This window comes from Protopterus annectens, chromosome 6.part0 (assembly GCF_019279795.1).
Source record: "Protopterus annectens isolate FY-2018-M chromosome 6.part0, PAN1.0, whole genome shotgun sequence".
NCBI classification, from domain to species: domain Eukaryota; kingdom Metazoa; phylum Chordata; order Ceratodontiformes; family Protopteridae; genus Protopterus; species Protopterus annectens.
In genome coordinates this window covers 1999110010-1999131541 of record NC_056737.1, presented here as the reverse complement: position 1 = coordinate 1999131541, position 21532 = coordinate 1999110010, and the positions used below count along the sequence as shown (strand labels likewise).

Below are 21532 nucleotides of genomic sequence, written 5' to 3'. Positions count from 1 at the left end.
CTTCCAAAAGGTAGAAAATAACCAAACAGCCAGCCATTTCCAAATCCGGGAATAAAAACAAATCTGATCAACCAGCTAACCTGAAAGATATCAAATCAGCTCTACTTCCCATTCAACAAGCAATTAAAGATTTATCTCTACAACTGCAATCATTTGGTGATGCTTTCAATCAAATAATAAACAGGTTGGAAAAATCTGAATCCAGAATTACTGAAAATGAGGAAAAAATAGACTCTGTTAAAAAAAAAAATCTGACTCCCATGACAAAGAAATTCAAAATATTCAAGCCAAAATCCTAGACCTGAAAGCAAGATCCAGAAGAAATAATATTATTTTAAGAGGCATCCCTGAATCAGTTACCCACAATGTTCTGATACCAATCATCAGCCAGATATTCAGTGTTTTGCTGGATGAACCAGAGAAAACCCAACAGATAACAATTGAAAGAACTCATAGAGCACCAAGAGAAACACAAACCACTTCTAAACCCAGACCAGTATATGTTAAATTGCTAAACTTCCAAGATGTTAACAGAATCTTAATTGCTGCAAAAAGGAAAAGGACACTTACTTGGAACAATAATAAAATCTCTGTGGCTCAGGATCTGCCTCTGCAAATAAGGCAAGCCAGACAACTTATTTCCCCTTACTTCAAATTTCTAATGGAAAAAAAAAATAAAATTCCAAATGAAGTTCCCAAATACACTGATTTTTTACATGGAGGGAGTAAAATATATAGTTGCTAATACAAAGGAAGCCAAAGAAACCTTTATGGATGTTTTTAAGAAAATCACATCTTCAGAAATGTAATGGAACTTTCTGAAACAAAAAATTTACCTTTAGCCAGTAAATTGAGCCCTCTCGAGCATCCCTGGGCTTGCCTCCATCATAAAATAAATTCCTTGGCTTTCCTGGGCCTTTACTTCCTGTCTACAACCCACGAGGCTATCTAAAAGTGTCATTTTCCCACACTAGGAACCAAAAATTGGTAAAGGTTTCCAGGCGCGACTGATTTAATGGTGACACCTCCTGGGACTCTGGCTCTTGATTTCGGTCCCCCTACGATCACAAGGAATGCATAAAAAGGGTCAAACAGAACTTACAAAGATGTTCTAGTAAAGTTTTAAGCGCAAAAAAGTTTTATATTCATATCCCAACTTAAATATAAATAAAGCAACTTTTCCGTGGAAGCCCAGCAAATGAAGATCAAATATAAACATTTTTTTAAAGCAAAAACACTGTTATTTCCAGGACCCCTCCAGTAACTGTACACAGCAATATCATTCCATGAGATGGCAACTATGGGAACACCAAATTGATTCTGCTTGAGCATCCATATACTGACTGCCCTAATTAATGTATACCTTACTTACTTAAAGCATTTTTTTTAACTAAATGTAAACACATAATCCAGTCAGCATAGCAAGAGAAGCTGTGCTCCTGCTGACAAAAGGAACAAGAAAATACTATATTGCTATACTGATTATCATTTATAGTTTACTGCTTATTTCTTGTGCTTACTATTTTAATCTTTGAGGAATACTAGAATCCAACTAGCTGTTATACCCACTGTAACTTGGCTGGATGAACCTAATGTGACCAAGCCTCTATTGCTTCACTTATGTTCTTAAGGAATGCAATACTAAACTCTTGCATTTCCCAGGTTGTGAAACTTTATTCGTCCTGGAACTAGTAAAACATTTTGGAGTTATTTTCTGGACTAAACAGATCATATGATGGAGTTAAGGTCATGCTAAGACTAAAAAATCCTCAGTATTTTTTAACATTACCTAACAGTTTGCGAGATTAATAGTTAGATTAACTTAGAATTGATGCATTTAGAACTTTTATCTTTTACTTTCGGCATACTCAAAGTTTGATGATTGACAACTTATTAAGAAAAGAGAAGTACATATGAACATTTAATTCTGAGGTATCAGCACTGCTGTCTAAGGAAAACATTATGTAACCTAGTTTTGTGCACAGTGTTATGGTTATTCTAATTAATTCTATTTGAAATGCTATACAACAGTAACATAAGTATATGTTCTTAACCATTATGGTTACAACTTTGAACTGTCGATACATGTTTATACACCTGTTTTGCTGAGGAGACTGGGAACTTATTAGCAGTGCCTTTTAGGGAACTAGTCTGTTAGGCTTTGTCCATGTTCTCAGTACTGATGCAGGGAGAACTAACTCTCTATCCTATTCGCATAATAAGACACTGTACATAATCACCCTACTGAACAATACCCATTATGCTGAACCATTTATTTATCCCCTGCCATATTCCCGGTCCAAGGATGTAGTGGATAGGCACAGAGTAAGGGCGGGAATAGTTAGATGCGTTTCCAATTTCTCTCACAACTATAAAAACAAATTCCACCAGTTCAAATCAACATACATAACGTTTTTTTACCAACTTTTACAACCCATAAATGTGGGAATTTGACTCATGGAATGTTAAAGGGCTCCAGAATAAGCAAAAAAGGAAACTTTTTCTACACCTTACTTTACAAACTAAAGCTAATATCATACTAATACAAGAAACACAACTCACCCACGAACAATGGGCAGAAATTATCAAGAAGAAATGGATAAAACAAATCATAGCATTGGAAGGTAAGACTAATAGTGCTGGGGTTGCTTTATTAGTTAAAAATCATTTTCAGGGAAAAATACTCAAATCCAAAGCAGACAAGGAAGGAAGATGGTGTTACGTAGTATTCTCTATCCCTACTCTCCCAAAACCTTTATTGATTGTTGATATATACGCTCCCTGCAATAACCAACATATCTTTATCACATCACTATACCCCATCCTAAACCAATTCCAGGGTCATTATATGGTGCTTGGGGGTGACTGGAACACATATCCAAATCTCAAACTAGACAAATCAAGTAGAACCCAAAAATTCAATAAACAAGCCTCCTTAGCTTTAAATGAACTCAAACAAGACTTTAAAGTATACGACCCATAAAAATATTTTGATAGTGGAAATAAAACCGGAAAATTTACATTCTACTCCAAATGCCACAAAATGTGGTCGAGAATAGACTTCTTTTTAATATCAGATGTTTTCATCAATCTTGACCCAACTTTAACCATACACACGAGGTTTTTATCAGACCATTCCAAGATCACCTTCAATATCATCTGGGATAAAACGTCTTACACAATGAACAAAGGTTACAACTGGTCCTTAAACCCAAATCTGCTCAATAAAAAAGATGTAATAAAGGATATAGAAACTGTGCTGAAAACATTCCTATCGAATATTCCTAACTCTCAATTACCTCTGTATATAGAATGGGCTGCGACCAAAACATTGATCAGAGGCATTTTCATTAAAAAAGCAGCGTACTATAAAAAATACAACTAAAAGCTGAACAGGAGCTGAAAAACAAAATAGACTCTCTTGAAAATGACTTACTAACCAACCCCACGACACAGAGACAAATCTGTTTAAACTACAAAGAGACTTATACCTTTTGTATACCAATAACCTCTCTTTCCACGAATCTAGAATCTTAGCTAACTACGCAAATGAAATCCAATTGCCATCTCGAGCACTAGCCAGAATTATAACCCAGACTAAAACCTCCTCACAAATACCCGAAATAAACTACAGGAACAGACACTATACCAAAAATGAAGATATTATTAAAACCTTTGAATCCATATACTCTCAGATCTATGGAGAAAAAACTCTATCTGCCTCAAAAGAGCAAAGAACCCTTTTTCAGCAAAATCTGATTTTCTCTAAGCTGGACCTTGACCAACAAAAAAAAATTAAGCAAACCTATTTCTACCAATGAAATAATCTCAACAATTCAACATCTGAAAGCACACAAAGCTCCAGGACCGGATGGTCTCACTGCAGAACTCTACAAAACCTTTAACCCCTTAGTAGCCCAAATTCTATTTTACACCTTGAACTATATAATAAACAATAAAATAAATGACATACATTTCAATGCCTCTAAAACGATCTTTATACTTAAAGAACAAGAAGACCCGAAAAACCCTGACAGCTATAGACCTATTTCCCTTCTAAATATAGATACCAAAATTCTAACCTCTATACTTGCGAGTAGACTGAAAAACCTCTTAAACAAAATTATTTCCTCGGAACAATCTGGCTTCACACTTCTCAGACAAACAAGTGACAATACACTAACACTAAATACCTTAATCTCTCTTGCAGGCTGAAACACCCCAAACATATATACTGTAGTTATTGATGCTCATAAAGCATTTGACAGGGTCAATATAGATTTTTTACTTCAAACACTACCCTACTTTAATATACCCAACAACTTTATCCAGATCATTCATATACTCTATAGTAACCCATACACATCTCTATACATTAACAAATCTTGGTCAAATAGAATTCCAATTAAAAACGGTACCAGACAAGAATGCCCTCTCTCTCCCTTACTTTTTAACCTCTATCTAGAACCACTCTTCCTAAGTATTAAACAAAACACCTACCACAGTCTCTCAACAATTTTCAACCTCAAAATTTACCTCTGCACATTCGCAGATGATTTGAATATTTACTGTACTACACCAATTTCGGATATAAACAAAATACTAAAAACTACTGAACGATTCTCAACTATGTCAAACTATCAACTAAACCTTAACAAAACTAATATCTTTCCTTAAACCCACCCAAACCATTCCCCTTTTACCACTCTTAGGTTCAATCCAAGCTAAAGAACTAATCAAATATTTAGGTATTACATTCTCCCAAAATAATAAAGATCTTTTATCAAAATAATATAACCCCAAAATGGCAAAATATCGCACTAGCTCTTAAAAGATGGAGCAATTTAAAATTACCATTCTCTGCCAAAGTATCCATAATCAAAATTAATGTACTGCTTAGACTACTATATTATGACATCACAGATAATTATACCCAACAAATTTTTCAAACAGATTCATACCCTATTCGCTAAATTTATTTGGGAACCTAAAAAAAACCAGGATCTCCTACTTGAAACTAACACCACCTAAAAATAAAGGGGGACTAGCCCTTCCGGATTTCAAAACCTATTACTTAATCACCAATACCATCAGAGTATTGAGAATAGCAGAATATAATCCTTCAGATAAACTCAGGGCTCCCCCCTGGGTAATAATATATTACAGATATATCAAGAGCCTAGGTATTAACTCTAAAAACCTGCCATTCCTAAATCCAAAGCTACTCCAATCCTAAAACATACTAGATTCCGTTAAACATGCCATCACGTTAACACAAAAACTCTTCAAGTCTTTAAACTTGCAACAAATAATGAAAGTGTTTCAACCTCTTCATAATAACCCTAATCTTAAAATAAATAATCGAACCTTAAATTTGGTCCCTTACTCCCGGTTAATAAACAAAACTATTCAATATATTTATCCATGCCTAAATAATTCAGTACAGGAAATGAGAAATCACTTAGACATCCCCAAAGCATACCTAGTAATCCTGAGACAAATAAAAGAGCTGTGTTCCATTTACCTCCAAGACACTAACATTACCAACAATGACATAGAAATTGGCAACACTATTCGGAAAACCATTCTCTCCACCAAGAAAACTATCACAAATACTTATAAATGAATTGATGATATTAGATTTCAGAATGACATACTTTTCTCTGACTACTGGAGGAAAATAAACCCAACTATCGATACCCATCAAATATACCAAGCTATCAACCTGACATTAAAGTCTATACCCCTTAAAAAACTAGCCTTTACCCAACTCATGATCAACAATACATATTTTACACCCGCAATCTTACATAAACCTAACCCCTTGAAATCACCGCTGTGTCCACACTGCAAAGATCAAACTGCTGATTTACTTCATATATTCTAGAGCTGTAAATGTGTTTGTAGACTTTGGAACTCCCTTAAACTACAACTACAAAAAAATGGTTACCAATCATCCACACTAACATGGGAATTTACTATATTACACATATAGTGTTGTTGCCTCACAGCAAGAGGTTCTCCCGTTCGATTCTCAGCTGGAGTGCGGGGAGTGCCTTCTGTGTGGAGTCTGCATGTTCTCCCCGAGGTTGGGTGGGCCTTCGAAAGACATGCGTAAATGGACGTGCCTTAGTTGAAGGTTGAACATCGAGCTGGCACCTCAGCATTTGTGAAAATCTACTGCCAATCATTAGCGGACTGGAGTTCCGCTGTGGTGACTCCTAACCGGGAAAAGCCAATAGACAAACAACAACAACACATATTCCCACATAACACTCCCAAGAATCAAGCTACTTTACTGATCACTATTTTCCTCTTATTTATTTTAAGATTAGGGTTATTATGAAGAGGTTGAAACACTTTCATTATTTGTTGCAAGTTTAAAGACTTGAAGAGTTTTTGTGTTAACGTGATGGCATGTTTAACGGAATCTAGTATGTTTTAGGATTGGAGTAGCTTTGGATTTAGGAATGGCAGGTTTTTAGAGTTAATACCTAGGCTCTTGATATATCTGTAATATATTATTACCCAGGGGGGAGCCCAGAGTTTATCTGAAGGATTATATTCTGCTATTCTCAATACTCTGATGGTATTGGTGATTAAGTAATAGGTTTTGAAATCCGGAAGGGCTAGTCCCCCTTTATTTTTAAGTGTTGTTAGTTTCAAGTAGGAGATCCTGTTTTTTTTAATGAAATGGCTTAATTCAACCGATATATACTGGATGGGATTTAGACAAATAGCCATTAAACACTTATTAGCACACAAATTACTAATGGATAAAAAAGACAAAAATGTTAGAATCAGAGCAATTTGGGAGCAAATGTACAAACATTATTCTTGTATAATTCCCACAGGAACATATAGTATTATACCAGAAGCAAATCCCAAAATATTCCATAGGTGTAACAAATGATTTCCCTTACTGTCTACGCCTCGTTTTTTTTTCTCTCCTTCTCTCTACTCGTGATCTAACTGTATTTGTTTTTTTTTATGCAATTGTGATACTTAAATAACTGAAAGAGGAAAGCATCTATGTATATAGTGTAAATATTTTTAGTTGACTGACCTACACATTATTTTACTAACTCTATTAGACAACACTACATGATGGTCAAGTTCTGATTGTTATGTTTCTATCTGTCAATACTGAAAACGATAAATAAAAATTATTTGAAAAAAAAGAAAATGCATGCTAATATAAAACCTGTTATTTTAGTAACTTTCTAAGCTTATAAGAGCAAGATTTTGGGCCTTTATCATACCATTATATTTTGGTTTTGTCCAGAATTCTACTGCAAAGAGGATAAGAAGTATGTCTGCATGTTTTCCTACAAATAATTCAGATTAACTACACTGTTCATAAAATTTATAGCATAGAATCAAGAAAATGACGAAGTAATACTGCCATCTAGTGGCAAGACAAATATTGAGTTTGTTCAGAATATAAAAGAAGGGCAGGACACATTTATAAAAATATTGATCAACCTTTCACATAGAGATTATCAAAAATAAAAATAATGTGTTCAAACCTAGATTCTTAAATGCATTCACTATTTACAAAGGTATATGTAACCCAAGTGATAACTGACGCCCAACCAGCAACTGTAACATACAAGAAAAAATATTCTGTGGGGCACTGGTCCCCTGCACACTTTTCCTCCACTTTTACCCCTCAGCAAAGCCACACAGCAAAATAATGTTTTAATGAGTGCAGGGCATAACATCATAGTAGTGATGTTTTGTGCATTTATCATTGGTTGAAACATTTACTAACCAGGTAAGTGAAATGATCTTTGTGGACCGTTTTCAGTTATGTCCCCAGCCACAAAGTCAACAATTAAGGTAACATGCGGTATACATTGGCAAATTAAACTTGCATTTTTGTCAGCATGTATCTGCAGTGCTGTATTATAGCTTGTCACAGTGATGCAGAAGGTATGAGCAGTCACTGTTCAATATTTCCTTACTGAACACGTTCCCTAGCAGTAGGCTAAGCACTTTGTTTAGGGTGTAGAACCATCACTAGTACATAGAACAAATCCTCCAGAAACTGCTATAGGAGTTAATTTTGTCATTCTGTGTTTACAGGTTCATTGGTTCATAGGTTCATGGAAGAATACTCGGCTATCATCCCTGGCGGGACATTTTAAGCCTATCCGTGTTACCCAATCTTCACATCTCTGTTTTGTGCCATATGTGTTTAATTACCCTTACCATAATTTTATTTAAATTCTTATTCATTTAGGATTAATTGTTAGGGGCACACTTTCAGTGTGTTGGGGGACCCTGATGTAGGGTATGGTATTTAATGTAGGGTAGGGGGTTTAAGCACTGCCTCTGTCTACTAGGAGGATAGGGTCAGTCCTGGGGTAAGTTTTCTATTTCCCATCCATTCGTCTAAATTATGCTTGAACAGAGATATGGAAGGGCTTTGTTATATGGATAGGAAGTCTGCTCCAGAGTAGTGCTATCCTCTGAGATATGCACTTATCCTGCCAAATGACTCTGCTTATGGTGCAGAAGTATGAGGTTCCTGGGCTTGCCAAGCATAGGTCACCTCTTACTAATCTGTATGAGAGCAAGGACAGCAATAAGGCTTTGAGGAGGTCAATGTAGGTCATGTAAGTTAGGACCAGAATTCTGTTTGTAAGGATCCTCTGCTGTTATTGCAAATGCCTGGACAGATACATACCAAGGTGGCCACTGTACTCAATGATGGACCTATTGAGGGGTGAGTAAATTGGAACAAAGACATCTCTGTACTTAGATGCTATCCCTTTACTTATAAACTATGAAATATAGGAGGATTTCCTTACAACAGTAGATATATGTTGTTTGAATGCTAAGTCAAAGCCTACATACATTCCCAAATGGCCATAACCGTTGGGTCTACTCAAAGGGGTGTATTGTCAATGTGAGAGACAGATCCATGATGCAGTCTGGTTTTCCTAGGACATAATAATTCATGTGTTATAAAAGCAACAAAAAACTGACACTTGTACCATGTAAGGTCTAAGTCTTTAACAGAACTGCCTGTTTCTTATGATCTGGATTAAGTTCTATTAGATATATAAACATATATATATATATATATATATATATATATATATATATATATATATATATATATATATATACATACACACACACATATATATATATATATATATATATATATATATATATTAAAAAAAAAAATATATATATATATATATATATATATATATATATACATACACACACATATATATATATATATATATATAAATAAAATAAAAAAAAAAAAATATATATATATATATATATATATATACATATATATATACATGCATACACACAGAGGTGTACTTCCATATCTACATCTAGCCAAAACATGCAATAAAGTAAGGTTTACTTAAGGTGTGAAATATTATTGACAAGATGTTTCACTGCCTGCTGTCTGTTAGCAGTTTTTCATATCGATTTGTAAAAGCACTAATTGCATTTCTGATTTTTAGGTTCTTATTGCTGCCTTTGCTGTTTCTGGGTATGCCTCAACGTATTACAGAGCTGGAAGTAAGCCATTTAATCCAGTGCTTGGAGAGACCTATGAATGCATACGAGAGGATAAGGGATTCTGTTTTTTTGCCGAGCAGGTAACGTCACTAATGAGAACAGTTGATTTCAGAAATAATTGATTAGTGCAATGACTTTGCATTTTTTTGTCTTTTTTGTATGAAGAAAAAAGAAATTAAAAGTACAGGCACTATTAAAACATAATTAATCTAGCATTATTGTGCAGAAGGATAAAGTCTTAAGCATCTAACAAACTTTATCCTGTAATTAATCCTGAGTTCAAAACTTCCTTTTCTAATCATGAGTTCAATTTCTTCGATCACTACTTACAAACTGAACATTTTAAGCCAGTCGCTTAACCAGAAACTACTCTTGTGTGACCCCTAAAAACGATTAATGTGTGTCTAGAAGACTTACCCGATTAACAAATAAAGAGAATTAAATAAAATTAAAAAAATGTGCTGGAAAATGTCTCTCATTAATATCTATGCAGTCATTTATGAAAGTTTTAATAAGAAATTGTTATGACTTTGCAGGTAGTTATTAGAATTTATGTTTTTTGAGATACTGAGAATATTATGTTACAAAACATTTTATTATAAATCTGTTTCTGCTACAATATAAAAACAATGAATTGTATTGTGCAACAGTTTTGATTAATATGCAGCTGCACAAAGAACCTGTGATGCATATTCCTGTAACCCTGTGCTTCTCTCCTTGTACTAAATGACTCATGAAAAACATGAGGAGACCTGCTGAAACAGCTGGGTTTTAAAAGAAAAGTTAAAATCAAACAGAAATGAATGGAGTAAATACTGGGCAAATATCATGACTGCTAAAATAAACTGATAATTAGAATTGTGCTTGTATGAAGGTTGCATAAAGTAATCTATTATAAGGTTGGCGAAAAACAAAGTAGATTCTGATGCATGATTCATAAACAGCACTGTCATCACCTTTTTAGCAAGTTGCTTACACCACCTAAGCTTCAGCTTTCTCTGCCTCGTACCTCTTCAACCTTATTGTTGTTTTTTCACATAGCATGCTGAGCTGGAGGTTGTCTGACATGCCCATATCAAATCTTTTCCACTTTCATTATAGATACTGCTGTCCGGTACCACCACTTTCCTTCCCATGCACATGAACAAATACTCTTCCTGTGAAATTCCTGCTATCCACATGCCCTATGTTGCTTTCTTTGTTTTAAATTTAGGCTGCTGTCTGCAGCTCCATGCCATGGAGACAAAAAGCACTGATTATGACCCCAGATCATCTTGAGTTTGATTAGTGGGAGACAAAGAGGAGAGGAGAGAGTAGCTTACACTGGCTTGCTCTTCCTTGTGCAAGGGACACAGCTAGGCCTACTGCTATACTGACACTGAGAGGAGTCTGGGTGTACTACCACTGCATGCCATTCCAGCAGTTGTAGATTCAGGATGGACAATATATGCCAGGCAGCACTGGCTCTAGCCATAGGTGGGCATGAGCAGTGATGCACATACTTGGAGACTAGCACTGTGGGCTAAACCTATTGGCTGCTGCAGGGTTTGGGGGTTAGGGAAAAAAACACCCATCCATAGATGATGGCCTCATATGACTAATAACACACAAAAGGGGAATGGATGATCCAATCTACTTTCTCAGTGGTTTGGGGGGCTGTGACTGATTGGACCATTTGGTCACAGGAAGGCTGATGATTGGTAAGTGGTATGGAAGAAAAAAGAATATATTTAAAAAAGTTGATGGGTTTCTAACTTTCTCTCCAGTTATGCCCACACCTTTAATATTCCTGTAAACCCATGCACTGGTGTTCTTTGTGTCATCAGAAAGAAGAAATGTTTTGCTTTCACATCTTCTGTAATGATGAACAACACCATTATTTTGTCATAAAGCATGTAATTTACTTGAGAGTTAAGCTATCTTTTACTTATGAAACAAGTGATTTTTCTAAATATCATTTGAAAAATGATTCATAATAGACAAACAGATATGCAACAACTCATTTTGAGAGTTTTTTCTATACAGTTTAAAATAAAATTAACTGAATTCTAAATTTAAAACCTTCTACATAGAATGGTACAGTAGTATTAGCACATTCCATCCACTGGTATTTTGGAATAAGCAATACCCATAAAGCAATGGGTACTAAGAATAAATGAATGAAGACCATTTCCCTAGTTAGTCACTGTTACATATATACACACAAGTAGGAGATTTCCAGTATCTTTTCTAAACTCATGCATAATGCATTACTCTGTTGGTGGATTAAACAGTGAATACTCATCTGTCATTTTTGTTTTTACCTTTATACACTGTATGAGTGAGTGAGGGTATTTCACAACAGTAGAGATTTTATTATGCATTGCTGACAGAATCAAATTTAAATGCCAAGTCATAATGCTACCACCTTATTTCTGTTTTGATATGGTTATTTTTATTCCTCTTTGATTTATCCATGGATGTTGTAGTAAAGCTATGTAAACTTATGGTATGACTATTATTGTTATGTGTTAAATGTTTTTATGCTTGTAAATTTATTTCTTTATCACCCTTACTATTGATTCATTTAGGCCTAAAATATGTCTGCAAATGATCACCCATAGCAAACTCTCTTACTTTGATAGCAAAGTAAAGAAAACAAATAAAATATAAATGTCTGTCTTTTGTTATATTACGGAAATAACTTAAAAGTTAGTATATTGTGTACCATCATCTAAAGACTGTAATATTTCTACTGATGGGGTAAGCAATTTGGCATGTAAATCTTATTCTTTCATGATGATATTGATTACAGTATCAAGCCTGCAACCTAATCGCCTTCAACAAACATGACTGTCAATACACTGCATGTAGTCATTGTATATCACGCAGATTACTTTTTAAAGACTTTTAACAGCATACTTAAAATAGTGCTTGTGAAGCTTGTCCCATATGGGTGGTCATTATTTTGCAATTTACATGTCAATTTTACCCTCTTTAATAATAGTCCTTATGTTAATACCTCCAGCTGTGTGCTGTAGACAGCATTGTGTAAAGTACAGTATGTGGCACTGCTCTAAAGACAACAGGCAGGCTACATCTCTCTTTAAGCTGCAGAATACAGTGGTAACTCCTTTAGTCTTTCAGAAAAGTTCTTGTTTTCTACATTTTGGATGTTTCTTGTCATAAGCCTTTTCACTTTTCTAGTTGTTCTAAATGGTTGGAATGAAATATACAGACTGCAGCATCATATTCAGTAAATGGCTAAATTAATGAGGTATACACAAAAAGACCAACTTCCCTCTTCTGGCTAGAATTACCTTAACTATTTTGTGGGTAACTTTAATACACTTCTGTAACAGTAATGATAATACATTCATTCTGCAATTTTTGCTGTCTTATTTCATGAAAAATTGTGAAGCCATGTTTCATTATTCATAAATACATCATGTCTTTTCAGTAAGGATAGCTGTAGCATTCAAGAGCTGTTGAGTTAACGGGGTTGAAAATGTGGAGCTAAGATGGTTATATATAATATTTCAAGCTTGTATTAATGAATTGCAACTTAGGCTGAATATTTGCTGGCTTTTTATATGTTTCCCCACTTTTGAACATAAACTGTTTATGACCACACAGTATGCAGAGTGTGTGTGTGTGTGTGTGTGTGTGTGTGTGTGTGTGTGTGTGTGTGTGTGTGTGTGTGTGTGTGTGATTACATGAAACATTGAAATGCGCAAGCATCAAAAGACACTCATCTGATGCTGGCACTTCAAGTACAAGATAATCAGAACAGCAAAAACTACAAAAATAATGCTATAAAAATGGAAATAAAACAGCTTCCTTTTCTGATCACTAAATCCTATCCCTAACAAACACATCAGACCAAATTTGTTTGAACAGTGATACAGTTAGGGAAAGTGTTTTTATATGTTAATTTATAGGGTTAGAAGCAGGAGCGGGTAAACAGATGTGAGCATGGTGAGGAGAAGACTTTACCCTACTATGTAATCATACTCATGTGTAATAACCCTACCCCTGCCCCTGCTACTACCCTTAATATATATATTAAATTATGAAACCCCTTTCCCCTAACAGTACCACTACATAAGACAAATAGATGTAGACATCATACACACTCACAGCAGTACACCTATACCCTAAAGTAACCTAATTCCTACTCAAACCCTAAACCAAAACACTCACACACATACACACACACACACACACACACACACACACACACACACACACACACACACGCACACACACACACACACACACACACACACACACACACACACACACACACACACACTTAAAAACATACACCACCATACTGTTGAATAAATTCCAACTCAACAAAATCCCTCACAAACACATGCATCACACAGACTATCCCCTTAAATAACCCCAACCGTAATTCCAACCTGTAGACATAGTTCTCAACCTGGGCTTTGGTGGTGCAGTGGTTAGCGTTGTCGCCTCACAGCAAGAGGTTCTCTGGTTCGATTTTTGGCTGGAGCACCTTCTGTGTGGAGTCTGCATATCCTCCCTGCGGTTGTTTAAAGACATGCATGTAGGTGCGTGTGTGAATGGGTGTGCCTTCTTTGAAGGTTGGGCATCGGACTGGCACCTCGGCACCATAAAAATCCACTGACAATCATTAGTGGACCAGAGTTCCGCTGTGGTGACCCCTAACCAGGAAAAAATAAAAGACATTACTTTAGACATAGTTCTCAACCTCTTAGCACAAAAAAAAAAATGGACAAAGGCTCTAAAATAGGGACAATTTTTTTAAATATTGCAATTATAAACTTAGAAAGTTGCTAGAATCAAAGGTCGTGTGTTACCATGCATTTTCTGAAGGATATGAAGTCCGAAACTCAAGTGCCTGTCATTATTTAGTGAAGTAATTCCTCACTGATTTGTCAGAAAAATCCAGAAAAATCACAAATTTTATGAGGAACAGACCAAACATATGAGGCAAAAATCTGGACATTCTGTGAAAATCTGTACAGTTGACAGGTATGCCTGCAGACAATCACACACATGGCCAACCACGTCCCACTTAACATTAACATTCAAACTTCCTCCTCCCCTATATTTTTAAAACTGTTACACTTACTCACTCCTACAAACACACCCCCCCACACACACACACACACTCATATGCTCTTCCTTAATGATTATGTGTATGTATTTCAGTGTTCAACATCCCAGCATCTTTCAGCGCTGATGCATAGGTTCATAGGTTCATACTAGGCTATCTGCCCTAGGGCATTTATAAGCCTAGCCAGAGTGTGTTTGGCTTTCACCACCCATTTTAACTGAATTTTGCTATGCCCTTTTTTGAGGTTAGTATACTGTGCCTCTGTCTAACAGTGACACAGAAGTGATACTCGGGATAAACCTACGATCTCCCATCCACTCATCAAGATTCCTCTTGAAGAGAGTCAGTGAGGGACTCTGCCTAACCTGGACTAGGATTTTATTCCAGAGTGAAGGGAGCCTCTGGGTTATGAATCTGTCCCTCCAGCATGTCCTATTTATTTCAGTGCTGAGGTTCAAGTCTCTCGAGCGCGTAGCTCGATGGGATTTGGATTTTCTGAGGTGCAGCATGTCCATTAATTCCGGGTTGGACATGGCTTTATACGTCAGGCACAGATCGCCTCTGAGCAGGCGGTATGCCACTGAGTAGAGCTGGAGTTTCTTTAACTGGGCAGCATATGGCATCTGTTTGAGCCCTTTGATCCTCTTAGTGAGGTACTATTGGGGTCTTTCCAGTTGCTGCATGCTTCAAACTCAAGCTGCATGCTTCAAACTCAAGAAAAGTATGGAAACATAAAATTGTACTTGAGATTTCAGAAGCACTCAAAACACAGCACATTTCCACAAATCACCTATAATCAAGCAATGCAACTGTGTGAAAAGCAAATTTCTCTAATACAGTCTAATGTACCAAAAATTGATTGTGACCTTCCAACAGTGTCACATGACTGGCATAATTATTGGTAAGATAAGCGGTTATGGGGACCAGAAGAGACTGCCATTTACTAAAATGCAGTTATTATTAAGGACTAGATGCAGGAAGCAGTGGCAATAGTGAGTGTATGGAAATGAAGGGGCTATTAACCTGCAGCTGGTATCTAGGATAAGAGAATTCAGAAATGGTGTGCAGCCTTGCAGTAGGCAAAACTGGTACCAGTAATCAAAGTGAGCACTCTGTGAAGCAAAACATTTTGATAAAAGTCACTAAGGGCTGTTATTCACTAATAGGCAATGCTTATTTTGAGACCAATCTAGTCTGAAGGTCATTGTTACACTAAACGTGGTTATTCAGACCATTTTACTTGATGTTTTCATGTTGGAATCCATTGTGTTTATGCAGCAATTTAGGAAATCAGAGCAGAGCTATATACTATTAGTTTTAATATTATGTTTTAATGGAACAATTTTATGGACACAATAGCTGAAGTATTATTATTATTATTAAAGCATACAGCCTCCTTGGCTTTATTTCTTTTTTACCATCTGTATCTTAGCTGCTACTTAAAATATTAAAATACTGCATCATCTTTTTTGAAAAGAAGTACTTAAGTTGGGCGATTGAACTTGAAATTCAGCATAATGGAGCTCAGATATGACAAATAACCTCACAAACAAAATGTCACCAGCAATTTGATCCTTCACATTTATTTTACTGGGTAAATTAATAGCTAAATTACCTAGCTCCATGGCATCGATAGCTAATGCCCTTACAAAAGACTAACTGACCCAGATTCGACTTCCAGCTCAGGTACTGGAGGAACCAGGTAGGGTAGGATGGGAATGAGCAGCCAATACCAGTTTACCCATCATAGAGGAGGGGATAGTGAGAGTCTGCTGATTTGACACTAGAAAGTGGAAGCTTACAGGCAATGCAGCAACATAAGACCTTGGCACATGAACTTAGTTCCACAAAGCCATAACTGTAGCCCTCCAATGTAGGTGCTCATGTTAGCCACCTGGGGTTGGGGAAGAGCCACTGGAAATGTCCTTAGCATGTACTGGACAAATAGGAATTCTGGAATAACAGTACTGTCATATACTATTACAGCAAACTATCAGATCTGTACTTAAAAATATGTATTTCTGCACCAGTTCTGCATTCTCCTTTACTGCAGAAGCCTATCTACTGTGCAACGTAGTGCTTCTGTTAGCATGCATTGGGTCAATTAGTATCATGAATACCTGTTTCTTCATTACCGTATGTGCTGCGCAAACCAGTGTTATGGTAAAATACTGAAATGTGCTGTCAAATGTGTACTGTTTTACATTCCTCTCTACTGTGCTAACCTGATTGTGCAAAGCAATGCTACTCTGAAGCTTTTAGAGTGCATAGTACAAATGAATTCTGTGGGGTAAGAGGTACATTTGCTACAACATGTGTTGTACAAACCAGCATAGCTTTTAATGTCTTACCTCCCGAATCACATACAAATCCAAAATAATCAGGGATACTTTTAAAATATTAGTACTTTTAACTTGAACAGCTGATAGAATAAGATGCTGTGAACTAACATGCACTGTCTGAAGTAAAAAAAAAAAATATATATATATATATATATATATATATATATATATATATATATATATATATATATATATATATATATAAAACTTTTATTATTGTTATATTTCTTAAGTGTACTCCACTACTTTTTTTCCAGGATTGGCAGTTTTAGGAAGAATTAGGCAGTACAGAAAAAAATTTTGAACAAAACTCAAGGACATCCCTGAAAATCAGGGCCAGTTGAGAGCTATGCAAACCAGTGGCAGTTATTATAATACTGAAGTACACTGTCAAAACTGCACTTGGAAATCCACATTTTTCCATTTATTCTTCTTTATCATGGAAACTTGGCTTTTGTACGAAGCAGTTCTAATATTATTGTGTATAGGTCAATGGATATCACAGAATGGCAGCACATTTGACACAATATGTGATTTGCAAGCTGATGTTGCTGTTAGCGTACTATTGAAGTATAGTATCAGATATGCATTTTTACTCCATCCAGTAAGCAGTCATGTTTATTATGTAATCCCCTGTATTGTGCAGGATAGTGCTAAGTGTGTATTGGACAAATGGTATCACTGAACAAACAATGTTTGTTGTAGTATGTTCTGTGCAAAGTAGTAACCTGTATTATTTTCATTGCGTGTTGCACAGCAGGACTTACATAATAACCCTACATTACATGAACTCATTAATGCAGATAGCATGGGTTTAGTGAAATGTCAGACGGCAGCTATAGTACTCCTACTGTAGACATTATAGTCAGGAAATAATGCCAGACATTAGAGGTTCAGTTTTCTTCTTTTTTTTTTTTTGTTCATAAAGTGATTTGTGATGCTAGGCTTGTTACTCTATTAACATCTTCAGCAAGTCCAAGTAATTGTTTAAAAATTTTTCCTGGTGTCATCTAGTATTCCTTCTGCTTTGTCTCAAAGTTGCATCCCCAACACAGACACACCCCATCCTTCTCAACTCTCCCTGATTTTACAGAACAATGGGCCATTGCAATCAGTGAAGTGTCAAAAATTATAGTTTCATATTTCTTATTACCTCCTGAGTAAGTTTAATGGGTTAAGGATCTTGCTTGACAAGCTGTGCTCTGATTCAAGGCTGTAAGGTTTAAAGCCCCCCCCCCTTTATTTTTGCAAACCTGAATGCACATAATAAGTTAGGAGCATCCCTGGGATCTACTGGTGGTGCAGAACAGTAACACTGTCCTAAAGAGCTGGTCATGAGTATTGAGGGTACAGGGTTTGAATCTTTTAAGTGCCTGCATGATGCAATATAGATTATCCCTGGTGTTATTGTTCCTCTCACCCTAGTCTTTCATGCCACAAAATGTTCTATTATCTTTTTAAGTGCCTTTATGACATAAGTAGTATCCCTGATGTCTAGTGTCCTCTCCAGTATTGCAGGATTTGCTCATTAGTCTGGCAGGGTGATGTGTTCCTGCTGCACATATTAGTTTTATTAAGTAAATAAGCACTGAATACAGCATGATCTGTTGCCATTTCATGCTTTCAGATTCATGTGAAACAACATTTGAGTCTATGTGTTTTGTTTAACTGACCCACATCTGAGCTTATTACTGGTTCTGCAGCTGAGTACAGATTGGGCAAATGTACAGCTAGTGGCAGTTATGCTGTCTTAGGCACACAAGAACCATCCCAGGTTCTGAATGCAGCAAAAGTAAGATGTTTAATGTTGAAGCAGGTGCCATTAACCTTGCACTGATCAAATCTGCAGGTAAGATGGTTGTGTTAGTAAAATATGTTGTAAAAGTGATGCTGCATGACAAAAACATTTGGAACTATATATTTTCAAATGCAGCCAAGGCAAGGCATACAGTACAGTTTTGGATTGTTGTTTCTCATATCCCTTATGGTGTCTGATAACTACCTTCTTTATCTTTCTGTCTTTGCCCTGCAACCTGATAGTTTCTTTAAGTGTGGGTCTGTGATTGCATTGCTGAGTCTTTCTGATGTACTGAAACTGCTGAGTCTTAATATAAGATCACCAGAAGTTAGTATATTCTCATTGCAGAACCACGCTGTCTGATATTAATAAAAGGTCACCTGAAACTTTGACAGTAAGCTCAGGTACTATCTGCTCTGTATGTCTGCAGAAAGCTGAAGTCCAAGTGCTTTTTAAGTATATTCTCTGTCTGAAAAGGAAGGTGCCAGAATAGTATTTTTCAAGTTTGATCTAAAGTGTACCTTAGATCTGTAGAATGCATTTACTAGAAAGGGTTATTGATGTAAAGTGACACTAAGCTGAGGCGAGGGTTTTCTGGGAAAATGTTTGGTCTGAGTCATTTCTTAGAGTGTGTGCATGGAATTTATTTTTGAGAGAAGCATTTTATTGCTGATTATGCACAAATGTAGCTGCTTTATGGTGAGCATATTAACTTTCAGATGTAATGGGTATCATATCCCTCTACCTTTGTGATTTTTTTCTGTTACTGCTGTATGATGTTACCTGATCTGGACCCCCCCCCCTTTAGTTCAGATGGCAGTTCCTCTAAGGAATTAGTAACACTTGAATGTGACATAATGACATATTTTTGACTGATAAAGTATATTCAATAGTCGTAATTTAGGCTGGTGTGAAATGGTTTTATTCTATCACAAACAGAAGTAATAATCGCTGTCCATAATTCAGTTCTCACAGTCTCTGGATGTGCTAATGGTGGTGTTAGCTACACTCACTAAATTAGATACATTAGATATTTATACTGCATGTCCTTCATAGTGTGAAAAGTAATGCAATATGTAACAACCATGAAGTGCCTTTGTGAAACCCCATGTTGAAACAGTCAAGCATACTGGTTCATAAGTACCGTTGTCCTCTCCACCTATGCATCTTTTTACAGGTCGCAAAATATCTCAAAATAGAGTACCTGACAAAGAAAGAATAAGGTCAGGATACTTAAGGCCACAGAATAGTGAAGGGATACAACTGGACTCATTACAGCAACACTTTGTCATTGAGCTCTCTACCATTTGCGTGTCAACTTGTATATCACATCTTTACCTGCAAACAGTGTAGAGCTTCAATTCTAAAATGGGTGCTTATTTTCAGAAATTGCTTGAAGGTTATTGAGGATGAAATTGTGGATGAGAGTGTAGTATGTCCTTTGGTGGGGTACAGAGTGCTTCACCTCACCATTCCCTTGAGAGATAGTGATAATAACAGTGAAGAAAGTGGTGAGGACACCTCAAATTGTGATGATGAGGATGACTCACATGAAGCATCCCTGAAATTACTGTAGTTACATTATCAGGAGCAAAGCATCACACCCACCACTTAGTGATGCTTTGCATAGGATTATTTGCAGTTGGAATGGTGCTAGTTTTGATAATTATAGCAAGCAGGACAAAGGTATGTGAGGATATCAAGATGATTCTCTTCCATCCTTTTTTAAAAATGGTTGGGAATCTTATAATAGCTATAATTATAGTAATGGCAAGAGGGATGTTTATTTTTTTACTACCTATAATATACTTAGTAACAGAATTAAAGAGGTCTTAGAGTATTTTTGGCCCATGTTATTTAGAGATGATACTTTGCGAAAAGTTATTCAAAAAAACTCATTGATTTCCTATAAAAAGGGATGTGGTATTGGTGATTTAATAGTGCATAGTAAATTTAAAATGCCAGATTTAAAAATCAATAGGCCTAGTTTATCTAAGAAAGGTACAGTTGTTTGTAGAAATTGTTTGATTTGCCTGCTTATTGTTAATTCCTTTACAAATCCCCCTAACACAGTTCTTAGTCATCTCTTTATTATTGTTATCTCTCACACTGTGGTCCCAGTATAAACATACAAATATTTCCTTATATCACTCTGCTATAATCCCACTTCTATCATTTTTTAAACCTCTTACCTTCTTATATAGCTCAACACACTTACCTTTAGACTTCAGCACTCCACTGATTGTTCTTCTTCTTCTTTTGGCTCTACCTGCCCTGTTTGCCCTGTGGGCTCACTCCGCTCCCCTACCCTTCCCCCAATTCCCACCCACCCCCGGTTTTCCTACACTTATCACCTTGCCACTTCCATTCATCTGACACCACTCCCACTCATCAGAATCAATCTTCATTAACCAGTCATTCACAGGACCCAGCCCTATTACTCAAACTCTATCCAGTCTCTTACTATATGCTAATTATAAACACCCCAACTCTATTTATAGGTTCATAGGTTCATAGGTAGGTACTAGGCTATCTGACTGAAGGTATTTATAAGCCTAGCCAGAATGTGTTGGCTTTCGTCATCCCCTTAGATTTGTTCTCTGTGCCTCTGTCCAGCAGAGCCACTGAAGTGATCCCCGAGGTAAACTTTCTTTTTCCCATCCACTCATCAAGGCTTCTTTTGAAGAGTGTTAGTGAGGAGCTTTGCCTAATGTAGATTGGGATCTTGTACCAAAGCATGGGAAGTCT

The 21532-nt window shown here is 36.2% G+C and overlaps 1 protein-coding gene across 2 annotated transcripts in view; it reads left to right on the top strand.

The window, feature by feature from the left end:
* The window catches only part of OSBPL6 (oxysterol binding protein like 6), a 1023860-nt gene that overhangs the window by 764932 nt on the left and 237396 nt on the right, over window positions 1-21532 (top strand). For both annotated transcript variants that reach the window (XM_044075314.1, XM_044075313.1), the window contains one exon: window positions 9498-9635. In XM_044075314.1, the coding sequence (XP_043931249.1) occupies window positions 9498-9635 (138 nt within the window). The remainder of the gene's footprint in view (window positions 1-9497; window positions 9636-21532) is intronic.